General features: G+C 41.2%; 1 protein-coding gene and 1 long non-coding RNA gene across 2 annotated transcripts in view; one reads left to right on the forward strand and one right to left on the reverse strand.

Moving 5' to 3' along the window:
• The window catches only part of LOC132343490 (uncharacterized), a 41,271-nt gene that overhangs the window by 16,443 nt on the left and 8,207 nt on the right, over window positions 1-16,621 (forward strand). Inside the window, exon 2 of the long non-coding RNA XR_009492353.1 lies at window positions 13,693-13,883. This is a non-coding gene — a long non-coding RNA (uncharacterized lncRNA). The remainder of the gene's footprint in view (window positions 1-13,692; window positions 13,884-16,621) is intronic.
• The window catches only part of ITPR1 (inositol 1,4,5-trisphosphate receptor type 1), a 353,911-nt gene continuing 351,307 nt past the window's right edge, over window positions 14,018-16,621 (reverse strand). Inside the window, exon 59 of the mRNA NM_001435139.1 lies at window positions 14,018-15,357. Within this exon, the coding sequence (NP_001422068.1) occupies window positions 15,271-15,357 (87 nt within the window). The 3' untranslated portion in view covers window positions 14,018-15,270. The remainder of the gene's footprint in view (window positions 15,358-16,621) is intronic.

A 16,621-nucleotide genomic window follows, 5' to 3' on the forward strand; every position in this document is an offset into this window, starting at 1 on the left:
TAACAACTCCCCATTTCCTCTTTTCCTTCAGACTCTGGCTGCCACCATACTCCATCTGCTTAGTTAAGTTTAGGTAACTCATGTAAGTGTAAAATGCAGTATCTGTTCTGGCTGGCTTTTTCACTTTGTATAATGCCCTCCCGTTTCATCCATTTTGTAGCATACAAAAGGACATCCTTCTCTTTCTGGCTGAATAATATTGCACTGTGTATGCCATATCTTCTTTATCCATTCGTCTGTTGACTAATAGTCGTTTCCACCCTTTAGCACTTGTGGCCAATGCTTCAGTGAACAGGGGAGTACATCCAGCTCTTAGAGATCTTGATTTCATTTCTCTTGGATAAATACCAAGAGATTGGTGTTGCTGGATCATATGGTAGTTCTAGTTTTGATTTTTGAGGAACCTCTGTACCATTTTGCATAGTGGCTGTGCCATCCAACAATCTCACCATCAGTGCACTAGGGTTCCAGTTTCTCTACATCCTCACCAACACGTGTTATTTGATAATGGCCATCCTGAGAGGCATAAGGTGATTTCTCATTGTGGTTTTGATTTGCACTTTCCTGATGATGAGCATCTTATCATGTACCGGTTGGCTGTTTGCAGATCTTCTTTGGAGAAATGTCTTCCCAAATCTTCTGTCCATTTTGACCAGGCTATTCGTTCTGTTTTGCTATTGAATTGTACCCATTCCTTATATATTTTGAATATTAATCTCTTATCAGTTTGCAGATACTTTCTACCTTTTCATAGGTTGCCTTTTGACTCTTGATTGTTTACTTTGCTGTGCAGAAACTTTTTAGTTTGATGTAGCCCCGACTCGTCCATTTTGCTTTTCTTGCCTGTCCTTTTTGGCATTCAAATCAGTGCCAAGACCAATGTCATGAAGCTTTTCCTCTTTGTTTTCTTTTTGGAGTTTTACAGTTTCAGGTCTTATATATAAATTTTTAATACATTTTAAGTTGATGTTTGTGTATAGTCTAGTTTCATTCTTTTGCCTGTGGATATCCACTTTTCCCAGCCTCTTTTGTTGGAGACTGTCCTTTCAAAAATACGCAGGACTGGGAAATAGACCCTTGAAGGGTACAAACAGAACCTTGTACACACTAAGACCCAGGAGAAAGGAGCAGTGACCCCGCAAGAGACTGACCCACTCTTGCCTGGGAGTGTCCAGAAGTTTCCAGCAGAGGTATGGCTTGGTGGTGGCCTGCTGCAGGGTTGGGGGCACTGAGTGTAACAGTACATACATGAGACCTTTTGAAGGAGGTTGCATTATCTTCATTACCTCCACCATAGTTTCAGTTTAGTTCAGTCGCTCAGTCGTGTCGGACTCTTTGCAACCCCATGAATCGCAGCACGCCAGGCCTCCCTGTCCATTGCCAACTCCCAGAGTTCACCCAAACTCATGTCCATCAAGTCGGTGATGCCATCCAGTCATCTCATCCTCTGTCATCACCTTCTCCTCCTGCCCCCAATCCCTCCCAGCATCAGAGTCTTTTCCAATGAGTCAACTCTTTGCGTGAGGTGGCCAAAGTATTGGAGTTACAGCCTCAGCATCAGTCCTTCCAATGAACACCCAGGACTGGTCTCCTTTAGGATGGACTGGTTAGATCTCCTTGCAGTCCAAGGTACTCTCAAGAATCTTCTCCAATACCACAGTTCAAAACCATCAATTCTTTGGAGCTCAGCTTTCCTCACAGTCCAACTCACATATCCATACATGACCAATGGAAAAACCATAGCCTTGACTAGACGGACCTTTGTTGGCAAAGTAATGTCTCTGCTTTTTAATATGCTGTCTAGGTTGATCATAACTTTCCTTCCAAGGAGTAAGCGTCTTTTAATTTTATGGCTGCAATCACCATCTACAGTGATTTTGGAACCCAAAAAAATAAAAGTCTGACACTGTTTCCACTGTTTCCCCATCTATTTCCCATGAAGTGATGGGACCAGATGCCATGATCTTCGTTTTCTGAATGTTGAGCTTTAAGCCAACTTTTTCACTCTCCTCTTTCACTTTCATCAAGAGGCTTTTTAGTTCCTCTTCACTTTCTGCCATAAGGGTGGTGTCATCTGCATATCTGAGGTTATTGATATTTCTCCTGGCAATCTTGATTCCAGCTTGTGCTTCTTCCACTGCAGCGTTTCTCATGATGTACTCTGCATAGAAGTTAAATAAGCAGGGTGACAATATACAGCCTTGACGTACTCCTTTTCCTATTTGGAACCAGTCTGTTTTTCTTCCAGTTCTGTTGCTTCCTGACCTGCATATAGGTTTTTCAGGAGACAGGTCAGGTGGTCTGGTATTCCCATCTCTTTCAGAGCCCCCACCATAGTTTGTGAGTGAAGTTGCTCAGTCGTGTCTGACTCTTTACTACCCCATGGACTGTAGCCTACCAGGCTCCTCCGTTCATGGGATTTTCCAAGCAAGAATACCGGAGTGGATTGCCATTTCCTTCTCCAGGTGATCTTCCCAACCCAAGGATTGAACCCTGGTCTCCTACATTGTAGGCAGCTGCTTTATAGTCTGAGCCAACAGGGAAGTCCCCACCATAGTTTGGCCCTAGGTAAATAACAGGGAGGGAACACAGCTCCACCCATCAGCAGAAAATTGGATTAAAGATTTACTGAGCATGGCCCTGCCCATCAGAACAGGACCCAGTTTCCCCCTAGTCAGTCTCTCCCGTCAGGAAGCTTCCATAAGCCTCTAGTCCTTCTCCATCAGAGGGCAGACAGACTGAAAACCACAATCACAGAAAACTAACCAATTTGATCATATGGACCACAGCCTTGTCTAACTCAATGAAACTACGAGCGATGCCATGTAGGGTCACCAAGACGGATGGGTCATGGTGAAGAGTTGTGATAAAATGTGGTCCACTGGAGAAGGGAATGGCAAACCACTTCAGTATTCTTGCCTTGAGAACCCCATGAACAGTATGGAACAGGAAAAAGTAAGACACTGAAAGATGAACTCCCCAGGTTGGTAGGTGCCCAGTATGCTACTGGAGATCAGTGAAGAAATAACTCCAGAAAGAATGAAGAGATGGAGCCAAAGCAAAAACAACACCCAGCTGTGAATGTGACTGGTGATAGTAGCAAAGTGTGATGCTGTAAAAACCAATATTGCATAGGAACCTGGAATGTTAGGTCCATGAATCAAGCCAAATTGGAAGTGGTCAAACAGGAGATGACAAGAATGAATATCGACATTTTAGGAATCAGTGAACTAAAATGGACTGGAATGGGTGAATTTAACTCAGATGACCGTTATATCTACTACTGTGGGCAGGAATCCCTTAGAAGAAATGGAGTAGCCATCATAGTCAACAAAAGAGTCTGAAATGAAGTACTTGGATGCAATCTCAAAAGTGACAGAAGGATCTCTGTTTCCAAGGCAAACCATTCAATATCACGGTAATCCAAGTCTATATACCCTGACCAGTAATGCTGAAGAAGCTGAACTTGAACAGTTCTATGAAGACCTACAGATTTTCTAGAACTAACACCCAAAAAAGATGTTATTTTCATTATATGGGACTGGAATGCACATGTAGGAAATCAAGAAACATCTGGAGTAATAGGCAAATTTGGCCTTGGAGTACAGAACGAAGCAGGGCAAGGCTAATAGAGTTTTTCCAAGACAACGCTCTGGTCATAGCAAACACCCTCTTCCAGTAACACACAAGACTCTGTACATGGACATAACCAGATGGTCAATACCAAAATCAGCTTGATTATATGCTTTGCAGCCAAAGATGAAGGAGCTCTATACGGTCAGCAAAAACAAGCCTGGGAGATGACTGTGGCTCAGATCATGAACTCCTTATTGCCAAATTCAGACTTAAATTGAAGAAAGTAGGTAAAACCACTAGACCATTCAGGTATGACCTAAATCAAATCCCTTATGATTATACAGTGGAAGTGACAAATAGGTTTAAGGGATTAGAACTGATAGATTGCCTGAAGAACAATGGATGGAGATTCGTGACATTGTACAGGAGACAGGGATCAAGACCATCACCAAGAAAAAGAAATGCAAAAAAGCAAAATGGCTGTCTGAGGAGACCTTACAAATAGCTGTGAAAAGAAAAGAAGTGAAAACCAAAGCAGAAAAGGAAAGATACACTCATTTGAATGCAGAGTTCCAAAGAATACCAAAGAGAGATAAGAAAGCCTTCTTCAGTGATCAGTGCAAAAAAAAAAAAAAAGAGGAAAACAGTAGAATGGGAAAGTCTAGAGATCTCTCCAAGAAAATTGGAGATACCTAGGGAACATTTCATGCAAAGATAGGCACAATAAAGGACAGAAATGGTATGGACCTAACAAGCAGAAGATATTAAGAAGAGGTGGCAGGAATACACAGAAGAACTGTACAAAAAAGATCTTCATGACCCAGATAATCATGATGGTGTGATCACCCACCTAGAGCCAGACATCCTGGGATGTGAAGGCAAGTGGGCCTTAGGAAGCATCACTATGAACAAAGCTAGTGGAGGTGATGGAATTCCAGTTGAGCTATTTCAAATCCTAAATGATGATGCTATGAAAGAAAGTGCTGCACTCAATATGCCAGCAAATTTGGAAAACTCAGCAGTGGCCACAGGACTGGAAAAGGTCAGTTTTCATTCCAATCCCAAAGAAAGGCAATGCCAAAGAATGCTCAAACTACCACACAATTGCCCTCATCTCACACGCTAGTAAAGTAATGCTCAAAATTCTCCAAGCTAAGCTTCAACAGTACATGAACCGTGAACTTCCAGATGTTCAAGCTGGATTTAGAAAAGGCAGAGGAACCAGAGATCAAATTGCCAACATCTGTTGGGTCATCAGAAAAGCAAGAGAGTTCCAGAAAAATACCCACTTCTGCTTTATTGACTATGCCAAAGCCTTTGATTGTGTGGACCACAGCAAACTGGAAAATTCTTCAAGAGATGGGAATACCAGATCACCTGACCTGCCTCTTGAGCGATCTGTATGCAGGTCAGGAGGCAACAGTTAGAATTGGACATGGAACAACAGACTGGTTCCAAATAGGGAAAGGAGTATGTCAAGGCTGTATATTGTCACCCTGCTTATTTAACTTACATGCAGAGTACATCATGCGAAATGCTGGGCTGGATGAAGTACAAGCTGGAATCAAGACTGCTGGGAGAAATATCAATAACCTCAGATATGCAGATGACACCACCCTTATGGCAGAAAGCGAAGAAGAACTAATGAGCCTCTTGATGAAAGTGTAGAGGAGAGTGAAAAAGTTGGCTTAAAACTCAACATTCACAAAACTAAGATCATGGCATCCGGTCCCATCACTTCATGGCCAGATGGGGAAACAGTGGGAACAGTGACAGACTTTATTTTTTTGGGCTCCAAAATCACTGCAGATGATGACTGCAGCCATGAAATTAAAAGACACTTGCTCCTTGGAAGAAAAGCCATGACCAACCTAGACAGTGTATTAAAAAGCAGCGACATTACTTTGCCAACAAAGGTCTGTCTAGTCAAAACTATGGTTTTTCATGTATGGATGTGAGATTTGGACTATAAAGAAAGCTGAGGCCCAAATAACTGATGCTTTTAAACTGTGGTGTTGGAGAAGATTCTTGAGAGTCCCTTGGACTGCAAGGAGATCCAACCAGTCCATCTTAAAGAACATCAGTCCTGAATATTCATTGGAAGGACTGATGCTGAAGCTGAAACTCCAATATCTTGACCACCTGATGCACAGAACTGACTCTTTTGAAAAGACCCTGATGCTGGGAAAGATTGAAGGTGGGAGGACAAGGGGTCGACAGAGGATGGGATGGTTGGATGGCATCACTGACTCAATGGACATGAGTTTGAGTAAAGTCTGGGAGTTGGTGATGGACAGGGAGGCCTTGTGTGCTGCAGTCCATGGGGTTGCAAAGAGTGGGACACGACTGAGTGACTGAACTGAACTGACAATCAGAATATTAAAAATTTTTTTTCAAAATTAAGAAATATCAAAGAAATTTAAAAGTGAGCAATAAGTTTGAAAAAACGGTTCACTTAAGATATGAATGGCATATTATTTAAATGTTCTAATCTTATACATCTTTTGTTGTTTGCTTGTTTAATCAACAAGGGTTATCTGGGTGGGAAGTTTTTGGCCCAATCTTGTTTTCTTTGTACCTTAATGAATTTTAACTTGTTTTGAAATGTTAATTCTTACAGGTAAAACCCTAGTCAATAAAAACTCTAATAAGGGGTGTGTGTGTGTGTTCAAAAGTAAACACATTTTTAATATTTTTTTCTGGTTCTCCAGGAATAGCAGTAGTGAAAGTAAAAGGAAGCCACAGACTCTCTTGGGCGATTATATGTGGTGGCTTCATCATTCTATATGGTCATGCTGATTAACTGACTTGTTCAGCCTGTTGGACCAGAAGAAAATATGACTTTCCCAGTTGTATTCAAATCCATCAGGCATGAAAACAGATTGGTGATTTGTTTTTTTTGTCTTAAACAGGAGCAACTGCCTGGTTTCTGCTTAGGCAAATGTGGTAGGTGGAATCATGGGCCCCTCAAGGATGTTCATGTCCGAATGCCTAGGTCTTGTGACTATATTACCTTCCATGGCAAAAGGGATTTGGCAGATGTGGTTATGTTGAGGATGTTGAGATAGGGAGACTTCCTGGATTAGTCGCATGGGACCAGTGTCATCACAAAAGTCCTAGTAAGTAAAAGAGGAAGGCATGGCATCACAGTCAGTGTGGTACAGCCTGTGAGGGATTTGATCAGCCATTTCTAGCTTTGCAGGTGGGAGCAGGCAACGAGCCAGGGAACACAGGCAGCTTTAGAAGCTGAAAAAGGGAAGGAAATGAATCTCCCCTAGGGCCTCCAGAAGGCTTTAACCCTGTCAACTCACGTAAGACTGATAACCAGAAGCTTAAGATAACTTTAAAGTTTTGGAAAATTTGTTAGTAGTAGCAAGAGAAAACAAATGCAGTGTATTTATAGGACTGTTATGTTTGTAAGTTCTAAAACACAGACATTTCTTTAAAAGTAGAAAAAAATCCTTTTTTTTTTTTTTGAGTCTCAGTGCCAGCCCTCCTAGACTCCCCAGTGGGCACATTTCTGACCCAGATCCTCCTAATCACTGTGAAATGATACTCAGCTCAAAAAGTAAGCACAGTACATATGAGCTAAGGACGAAGGCATTGTGACACAACCCAGACGTCAGCAGTTCTCAGAACATGGGCCGTGGACAGCCTGCATCAGAGTTCCTGGGGAGCAGGTTACTTCAGGCCTGGACCTTTACCCCTTCCCACTAGTTTTTTTCATGTCAAGTTTACTGAAGTATAATTTGTATATAGCAAAATATACCCTTCTTAGGTTACGGTACTATGAATTTTGAAAGGTTTGTATAATCAAGTAGCCGCCGATACACTGAGGTTATTTCCATCACCCAGAATGTTTCACTTGTGTCCCTCTGTAATAAATTTCCTCTCGGTACCGCCGCCTGTCTCTGGCAACCACTGACCTGATTTCTGTTCCTGTAGGTTTTTTCAAGAATGTCATATCCATGGAATGACACACCATGTGTCCTTTTGAGTCTGATTTAGTTTGTTTAACATAATCCTTTTGAGATTCATCCACGTTGTGTGTATATTCATATATAAAGAAACCATACTTCTGTGTTATGGCCATAATTTTTTTTTTTAAGTATTTATTTGGCTGTGCTGATTTTTAGCTGTGGCGTGCAGGATCTTTAGTTGTGGCATGTGGGATCTAATTCTCTGACCAGGGATCAAATCCATGTCTCCTGTATTAGGAGCCTGGAGTCTTAGCCACTGAACCACCAGGGAAGTCCTGGCCATAACTTCTTGATGTGTTTTGTCTCTTTTGGTATGATCTGAGAGGTGTCATAATCGTCCCCAGATGGTTGAGGGATTGTCTTTTAGCCTGGTTGGGTGAGGGAGTCAGGTGGAGAGAGGGGTATGGAGGTGCAGGTGGGTCCAGAGGACACATGCCTGGAGAGAACACAGTTATAGGTTTATCTCTTACAAGAATTGAAAGAAGGGGGAAGATCACGGTAGCCTAATTATGGATCAGACAGTAAAGAATCTGCCTACAATGCAGGAGGACCCAGGTTCAATTCCTGGGTCAGGAAGATCCCCTGGAGAAGGGAATGGCAACCCACTCCAGTATTCTTGCGTGAAGAACTCCATGGACAGAGGAGCCTGGCGGGCTACAGTCCATGGGGTCGCAAAGAGTCAGACACAACTGAGCGGCTAACACACATAGAAAGGGAGCAGTAGGGGATGGTTTTGAGTTGTGGAGCAGGAGTCTTGAAGCTAGAGGCATTGAGTATCGGTTAGTTATAAGATTCAGTGGTCTGCAGCAAAAAGAGTGGTGACTGCCTGATCTTTTATTGTCTGTGCAACTCCTTTTCGGTCACTGCTAAACTATTGTTGTTCAGTCGGTCAGGTGTGTCCGACTCTTTGCAACCCCATGGATTGCAGCACGCCAGGCTTCCCAGTCTTTCCCTGTCTCCCAGAGCTTGCTCAAACTCATGTCCATTCAGTCAGTGATGCCATCCAACCATCTTGTCCTATGTCATCCCCTTCTCCTCCTGCCTTCAATTTTTCCCAGCATCAAGGTATTTTCTAATGAGTTGGCTTTTTGCATCAGGTGGCCAAAGTATTGGAGCTTCAATTTCAGCATCAGTCCTTCTAATGAATATTCAGTATTGATTTCTTTTAGGATTGACTGATTTTATCTCCTTGCCATCCAAGAGATTCTCAAGAGTCTTCTCCAACACCACAGTTCAAGAGCATCAGTTCTTTGGCCTTCAGCCTTCTTTATGGTCCAACTCTCACATCCATACATGACTACTGGAAAAACCATAGCCTTGACTAGACGAACCTTTGTTGACAAAGTAATGTCTCTGCTTTTGAATATGCTGTCTAGGTTGGTCATAACTTTCCTTCCAAGGAGTAAGCGTCTTTTAATTTCATGGCTGCAGTCATTTTGGAGCCCCCAAAAATAAAGTCTGCCACTGTTTCCCCATCTATTTCCCATGAAGTGATGGGACCAGAGCCCATGCCTCTGCAGTGGCGGCACGAAGTCTTAACCACTGGAGCACCAGAGCAGTCCCCTATATTGTCTTTCTTAAAGTGTATTGCTGTCCAAAGAAATGGTAGTGTCTCCACTCTTTAAATGGTGGAGGGGGGCAGGGTGTGTGTGTATATGTGTGTGTGAAAATTACAATGATTAAAAAACTTGCTTTAAGTCATAGCTTTGAAGTGGTAGAGCTGGTATGAAGACTCTCATCAGCCTCAAGGTCATTTTCCTCTCATCCTGCTGCCAGGGGGGCTCTGAAGTAAACTAACATTTAGCACTCCGGCCTTGTGTGGTTTTGCTTCCTAGTCTCATATCACATCTTAATTGTTTTTCTTGTTCTACAGAGCTTTCTGACAAGTCTTCATGAGATGGTATAGGTAACAGGTATGTCAAAAAGATTAAATCACTAGCTTAATTCAGTTCTGAAATGGACAGGTTAAATTCCTGGATTGTCTACAGTTTCATTTACATAGGAGAAGTCGTCTTTCGTGAGGTCATTACAGAAATGCTGGCAAACTCTTTCCATTAGCAGTTCTTGCATACAGTATGCACTTCTCGTGTTGTGGGACTCTTTTTTTGTTGTTGTTCAGAATTCACCTTAGGGGTTTTCTGAGACTCGGCATTCTTAATCGATCGTGGTTTTTAGCTTTCTTTTTTCTTTCCAGGCTGGGTGGATGATGCAGTTTCACTTCTAGGTGTTAGGATTCTCTTTCACACTAGTTTGTCATGACCTTAAAATATTTTAAGTTTCTCCTTAGGTTAATTCTTCTTTCTTTCTTTCTTTTTTAATATAGTACCCCAGTGGGCTAGAGATTTGTTTTACCAGATGAGTTTAAACTACCAGCGGCTGGAGAGTTCACAGCCCATGAGCATTGTCAAACCTAACCCAGTGTAAAACCTGCCAGCGGTCTTTTTATTATCTTCCATTGGTAGGTTTTGAGATCAGCCTTGAGGTTGTGAGTTGCCTAAGGTGGCATAGGATATCAAAGACGGAGAGATGTTTGCTATGAAGATCAGAATTGTCTTAGTTTGTAATAGCCATCCTCGTTGTCGCCTGGAGATTACTGACGAGGCCCAAGAGTCGCTCTGAGCTGTAACCACCCACAAAAACCACACGCATGGCATTTTACTCAAAACTCTACCTTAACCACTACTTTGTGATGCAAAACTGGTGGAATTTTGGGTACTTTCTGTAAAATCGAAATCTTTATGGGGGTTTTCCAACATTCTAGTTGATTGTGAACAAGTGATCAGTATAACGAAAGGAGAGCAGAGTTGGCCAATCAACACTGACTTCTGTGGTACAAAGGATGCTAGCCTGTGTGGAATATTTCATGGGGAGAAAGCCACCTTATCTGAGAAAACAGATTCTCCTGTTGAAAAATGCAGTTAAATAGAGGTATTGACATGAGATCGGTAGTTGTAAAAGATAGAGATTTTAGAAGCTTATCTTTGCCACCAAGTTTTCACTCTTGACAAAGTAATCACCTTCAGCACTTTCTAGCGTGTAGATCCTCTTATGAAAGAGGTTTGAAAAGGAAATCCATTTGTACTGGACAAACTACAGTTCTGCATAAGGACTTCCTGTAAAGGAAGAACCATTATGGGAAACTGCTGCTAATAAGATATGATAGCCCTTTTACGGAGGGAAAATGGTAGGTATAAGAGCTCTCTCTTGTTTGGCCAAGTCGGGGGGCCTTCGTTTATTTTGGACTTAGGTCCTTGGGCAAGTTCCTTTACCACTCTAAGGCTCAATTTCTAACCTTTACAATGAAAAATTTCTTTTCATGGTTAATATTCCGTTGGATATATGTACCGCAGCTTCTTTATCCATTCATCTGTCAATGGACATCTAGATCACTTTCATGTCCTGGATATTGAAAACAGCACTGCTATGAACATTGGGGTGCATCTGTCTTTTTGAATTATGGTTTTCTTTGGGTATATGCCCAGTAGTGGGACCGTTGGGTCATATGGTAGCTTTATTCCTAGATTTTTAAGGAATCTCCATACTGTTTTTCCATACTGGCTGTATCAATTTACACTTCCAGTATTACTCCACCATAAAAAAGGAATGCATTTGAGTCAGTTGTAGTGAGGTGGAAAAATCTAGAGCCTGTTAGAGTGAGTATAAGTCAGAAAGAGGAAAACACATACCGTATATTCACGCGTATATACGGACCCTAAAAGAGCAGTACTGATGAACTTATTTGCCCGGGAGGAAGAGATGCAGACACAGAGAACAGACTTGTGGACACAATAAGGGGATGAGGGTGGGGCAAATCGAAAGCAGCGCTGACTTACATTCACTACCATGTGTAAGATAGGTAGCTGGTGGGGAGCTCGGCCCTGTGCTCTGTGATGACGGGGAAGTGGGACAGGGGTGGGAGGGAGGCTCAAGAGGAAGGGAATATATGTGCACTTATAGCTGATCTACATTGTCATCCAGCAGAAATCAATACAACATTGTACAGCAATTATTCTCCAATTAAAAATGAAAAGTTTCACTCCTGCTCTGTGGCAGATAGGAACACATTGTCTCAAGAGCCTTCAGTAGGAGTCCTTTGTTATGACATCGTGTCTTGTGTAAACGTGACTTTTATTGTCATATAAATTAAGCCTGCTATCAAGCACATTTTGTTTTTTAAAATCTGTAAAAACATTTTAGCAAAACCCAACTCTACTTGTGTAAGTACACACTTATTCTCCTTTAGTAATTAATAGTCTTAGAAGACTAAATTTCCATCTGTGTTGCCCAGAAAGCTCTCGTGATTAGCCTTAAAACAATTAGCAGAAACTTTCAGGCTGTCTCTCATTAGCACATTACCCAAACCAACCATGGGAGGAAGATAGAGAAATCAGTAACTGAGATTTTCATGTGATAATTCCTTAGTTTACCGTGAAGAACTTGGTCATTTCCCATTAGCACAAAAATAACACTGTGCTTAGGTTGCTACTGCAAAGACAGTGTTGCTGGTTAGCTCCCAAAAGTGAAGTTTGCTTGCTTTATAATTTACATTAGGAAATGTTTAAACACGGTGAAAGCAGTTTTTACAAGCGCAAAATCAAGCAATTCATTTTCAGAAAGTGGAACCAAATGAAACCAACTGAAGAAAACCAGGTAAGCTGAATCACATTTTTTAAAAACAAAATGAAGAGTTGTATTTTGTGCGTGTGAGTAGAGGCGCAGAGTTCTAAGAACAGTTGCCCTGTGGGGAATATCAAGTAAAGCTTTAAGACTTTATTTGTAGGAGGAAACAAGGTTTATCACTACAGAATTTTAGGGACATAAGTAGAAATGGGAAAGGTAATACAAGCGTTAGAAAGGTGAAATGGAGCTTCCCAGACCCTTTGACATAACAAATGTTTTAGTTAAGGAAATTGGCAAAATCTTGAAATCTTAGTTGTTGCTACAGCAAACTTTTAAAATTAAATCATGAGAGCCAAAAAGACTGTCCTGCTTGTGAGCGCTGTGCTATAACATGATAGTCCAATAGCACTGATTCTTCACCTGAGTAACTTTTTATTTTTTAATTGAAGGATAACTGCTTTACGGAATTTTGTTTTCTGTCAAACCTCAACATGAATCAGCCATAGGTATACATATATCCTCTCCCATTTGAAACTCCCTCCCATCTCCCTCTCCATCCCACTCCTCTACATGTCCCAGAGCCCATGATTTGCCCGCGTCATACAGCAAATTCCCATTGGCTATTTTACATATGGCAGTGTAAGTTTCCATGCTACTGAGTAACTTTAAAGGCAACTTGAACCTTGAAATAGAAGTGTTGAAAAAGCGATGTCTGGAAAAAGGTGAAATCACAATTATACATCAAAGGCCACGGGAGCTATAATTTCAAATTTTGTTTCAGTTGTACCAGCTTTGTGCTCACACCCAAACTCCACTGGTAGAATCTACTGCATGTGGGGTGGAGAAGAATTCCATTTATTTTCTGCTGAAGCTGGCGAACCGAATGAAGATCTGTATCTTAAGTGACAGGAATCAAATGAAACATGACAAACCTGTAAAAGCTGCCACCTGAACATGTCAAAGCAGAACTTGGCAGTGAGTGAGGTGGGACAGGCCCTGGGAGACAAACCACACACACTGCCTCGCCGGGCTGGCAGCTCGGGAGATCAAAGGGAGAGCCAGGGGAGCGAGTCTCCGTGGGCTGGGGCTCACGTGGCGGGGTTTGGCATGGAGTGCTGGTGGTTTGTTCATAGATACAAGTACGTATCTGTCTTGTATTGGTGTTATTATGGAAAAATTTTATGGAGATACGCTGTATTGACTGGAAAAGGATTGACTTGTTTTTAAAGTTACCGGATTTATAACGCAGAAGCATTGGTTTTGAAGCTAGTCATTTAAGTGGAGTTTAATCCCAACCTAGTTTCTGACATTGGATGGTAATTATTCTTATTTGGCAAAGCACAGAGAAAATCAACATTACAAGAGCAACCAGGGCAGGCAGTGCTCTAAGGAGGGGACAGCTTTCTCTGCCTTTGGATAGACGAGTTAGATTTGTCAAACATTTCCAGCTCTCATGAAGGCCTCCGACCATTGAAGGAAAGCTGACTTTGCTGCTCGGTGCTTCTTTGCACTGCAGATGACAAGTTCCAGGTCCCCCAGGGAAAGTGCAGGAGCGGGAGCCTGAACCGGCATTCTAGACTTGACCACGTGTGCCCCCGTTACCCGTGACAGTCTGCTTGGCAGTCACCCATCGAGAAGAACCAATAGCCACTGGACTAAACCCTCCCCTGTATTTGTTCAGGAGCTCTCAGAGTTCTCATTCCTCAGGTAAGCACTTTCAGAATCACCCTGGTAAGTAAACCATTTATACTTTTAAGGTGGTCCTAAAGAAAATATATAATTGGAATAGCTGTGATGACAGAAAGAAACTTCTAAACGAAAGCCATCACTCAGTCACAGTATTTTATTCTGCATCATTTATTAAATATTTTTATATATGCATTTACAAACTTTACTCATTTCAGAACTCTGCTTTCAATACATTTTTAAACTTTTTTTGGTAGAGTCTCTCGTAAAATGAGATCCATGTACAAAACTAGGCAACAGATATAAAAGTTTCCTCTCATACTTTTCATCCATCAAGCAAAGAAATCATGTGACAAAGAAAAAAAACTCAAATGTGGCTCGTTCACAAGAATAACATGTCAGTGTTCAAACTATGAGTTCTAATGGGATAGATCATATTTCATCTCTATCTGGAAGGCTATAGTTTAACACGTCTTAGCTACTGTAGCATGTTGGTTCCGATGAAAAAAATCAACTCTGTTTGGACTAGATCATCTAGACACCATCAATTATTCATTTCCTTATAAAGTGACACCACAATTCACCTTGGAGATGACACTGATGGGCTAGCAGTCTGCATTTACCCCAAACATGGGCTTAGAGATTTCCCTTTAAAAAATTCGTTAACTTGGCAAACTAAAGTCTGAGCCTCTAATTTAGCGCTCTTACGTAAAAGACATAGTTTAAATGATCAATTCAGAAGCCTAAAAGTATCTTTGAAACTAAAGTTGCTTCTCTTAAAATGAGTGCTGACCTGACAGTTCCGAGGCTCGGGGCACTGTCACTAGGAGAGGCACTGGGGCCGCTAGCAACGAGAAGTACTGTCACCACAGGATAAGTATATGGTACGAAACGCCCGGGGGCCTGCAACTCACTAGTAATATGATTTTGGCAGCAGCATCATTTAACCATTTGTTACATACTATTAACACACCAGCTTCAAAGATGTGCACTCCCCTTAGGATACACAGGAGTTATAAATTTATGGTGATTGCATAATTGGTATTGCACAGTTTTATAAAAAAACATAAATACTGGTTATTCTAGATTTAAATACAAAATACATGTCATATACTTTTAAATCTATAATGTGGTTCAAGTGCAAGTCAGGTGCTTTCTTTAGTCCTTCCCAAAAAGGCATTTTAAATACTTTTTTGGCACAAATGAAATTTCACCCTGCCAACAATTCTAATTACAATACATATATCCAAACCTGGAGAGTAGCAATCATATACATACAGTATAAAACTGAGTATTTACAAATATACTAAGCATAAATGTAACCTCTGTGGGTGAATCAGAACTAATTAGCCAGACCCACACTAAAAATAATTTAAAAAGGTAAATACGATGCCTTTAGCTCATTTGCTTATGCTGGTTGCTGTGGGTTGACATTCATGTGAGGAGGATGTCCTAGAAGACCAATTCTTTGTTTCTGCTTCCTTTGTTCTGTCATCTGGAAAGTTAAAAAGTTTCATCATTAGACCCAGACACTTCCTGTACGTCAAATCGTATACTCAACCATAGACTCACCTCTGTGGTTATGGTTTATACTGAAACCCACTTTCTACAAATAGCATCCCATCAGTATATCAAACACACAACTTCAAAAAGGACATCTACCTGCGCAGAATGGGGAATTCTGTGCCCTAGTCATGCAATGTGAGATTCAGAAATTCTGCTTGCGACTTGTTTCATAAAGGAACAAAAAGCAGTTAAAGCACAAGATTCTTGTTTCCCAAATCTACATCCAAATAATAGCTTTGTAAGAGAGTTGTGTCACACTAAACACTCAAGAAACTGTCTAATGTGTTTAGAACTCTAAGTTTGAGAGAGATTGAGTCCATTGGCTTCAGGGTGTCTCGGTTATTCTCCGATTGTTCTTGGACAGTTTTGAGAGAGAAAAATCACACAGCGTTTCTAGGGAGATGAGAATGTCCTTAACACTGCAGGTCCAGGGTGACTGAATGACATAAATCATGGGCTGGCACTCAGTGGAGACCAGTCCTCACCCCCTACACACTAAGGGCAGGAAAGACCATTCCTTAAGTCTGCTCAAAAGAAAACGTGTTTTCAAAACTGCCAACAAGAAGTTGGGACCTTTTATTTGGCTGCTGAACTAAACCAGTTCTCATATTGACAGGCATTTAGCTCAGTTCTGCCTATTTCAGGGCATAATTAACTCCCTGTATTTACATTTTTCTTAACCCAGTTATCCCAGCTCTGGATTTGATGCTGGGCATTTAGGTCAATTAAGGTAAAAAAGCTATATGAAATACTGGATAAAACTGTTATCTCTAAGTGGTCTTAGATCCTGCTTCTAGATTTTTGGCTTCCTAAAGTCAGAGAGGAATTAGGGTTTAGTAGTATTAATATAAAGAATGTGGGCACTGGAATCAGACCAGACCTATTTCCCTAAGGTTTTATGTTATACCTTTCCAAAGTCTGTTTCTTCATTCATATAATGAGGGTAATAATTCCGACCTCACAGAGAGGATGTATGTAAATTTTCTAATAGTGTCTGTCACATGGTACAGATGCTTAAATCTCAGTTTTCACCTGGACTAATTTTTGGTACAAAATACCCCCGAGAGAAAGTAAAATGAGAATAAGTTACCTCAGTTCACTTTTAAAGTAGTTATTTTGCCTTATTTGAAACAGTATTTTGGTATGAAAGGAAAACTGCTATGTTGCGACGCCTATGAAATGCCTTCAGTTGT

Source organism: Bos taurus, chromosome 22 (assembly GCF_002263795.3).
Source record: "Bos taurus isolate L1 Dominette 01449 registration number 42190680 breed Hereford chromosome 22, ARS-UCD2.0, whole genome shotgun sequence".
Classification (NCBI taxonomy): Eukaryota; Metazoa; Chordata; class Mammalia; order Artiodactyla; family Bovidae; genus Bos; species Bos taurus.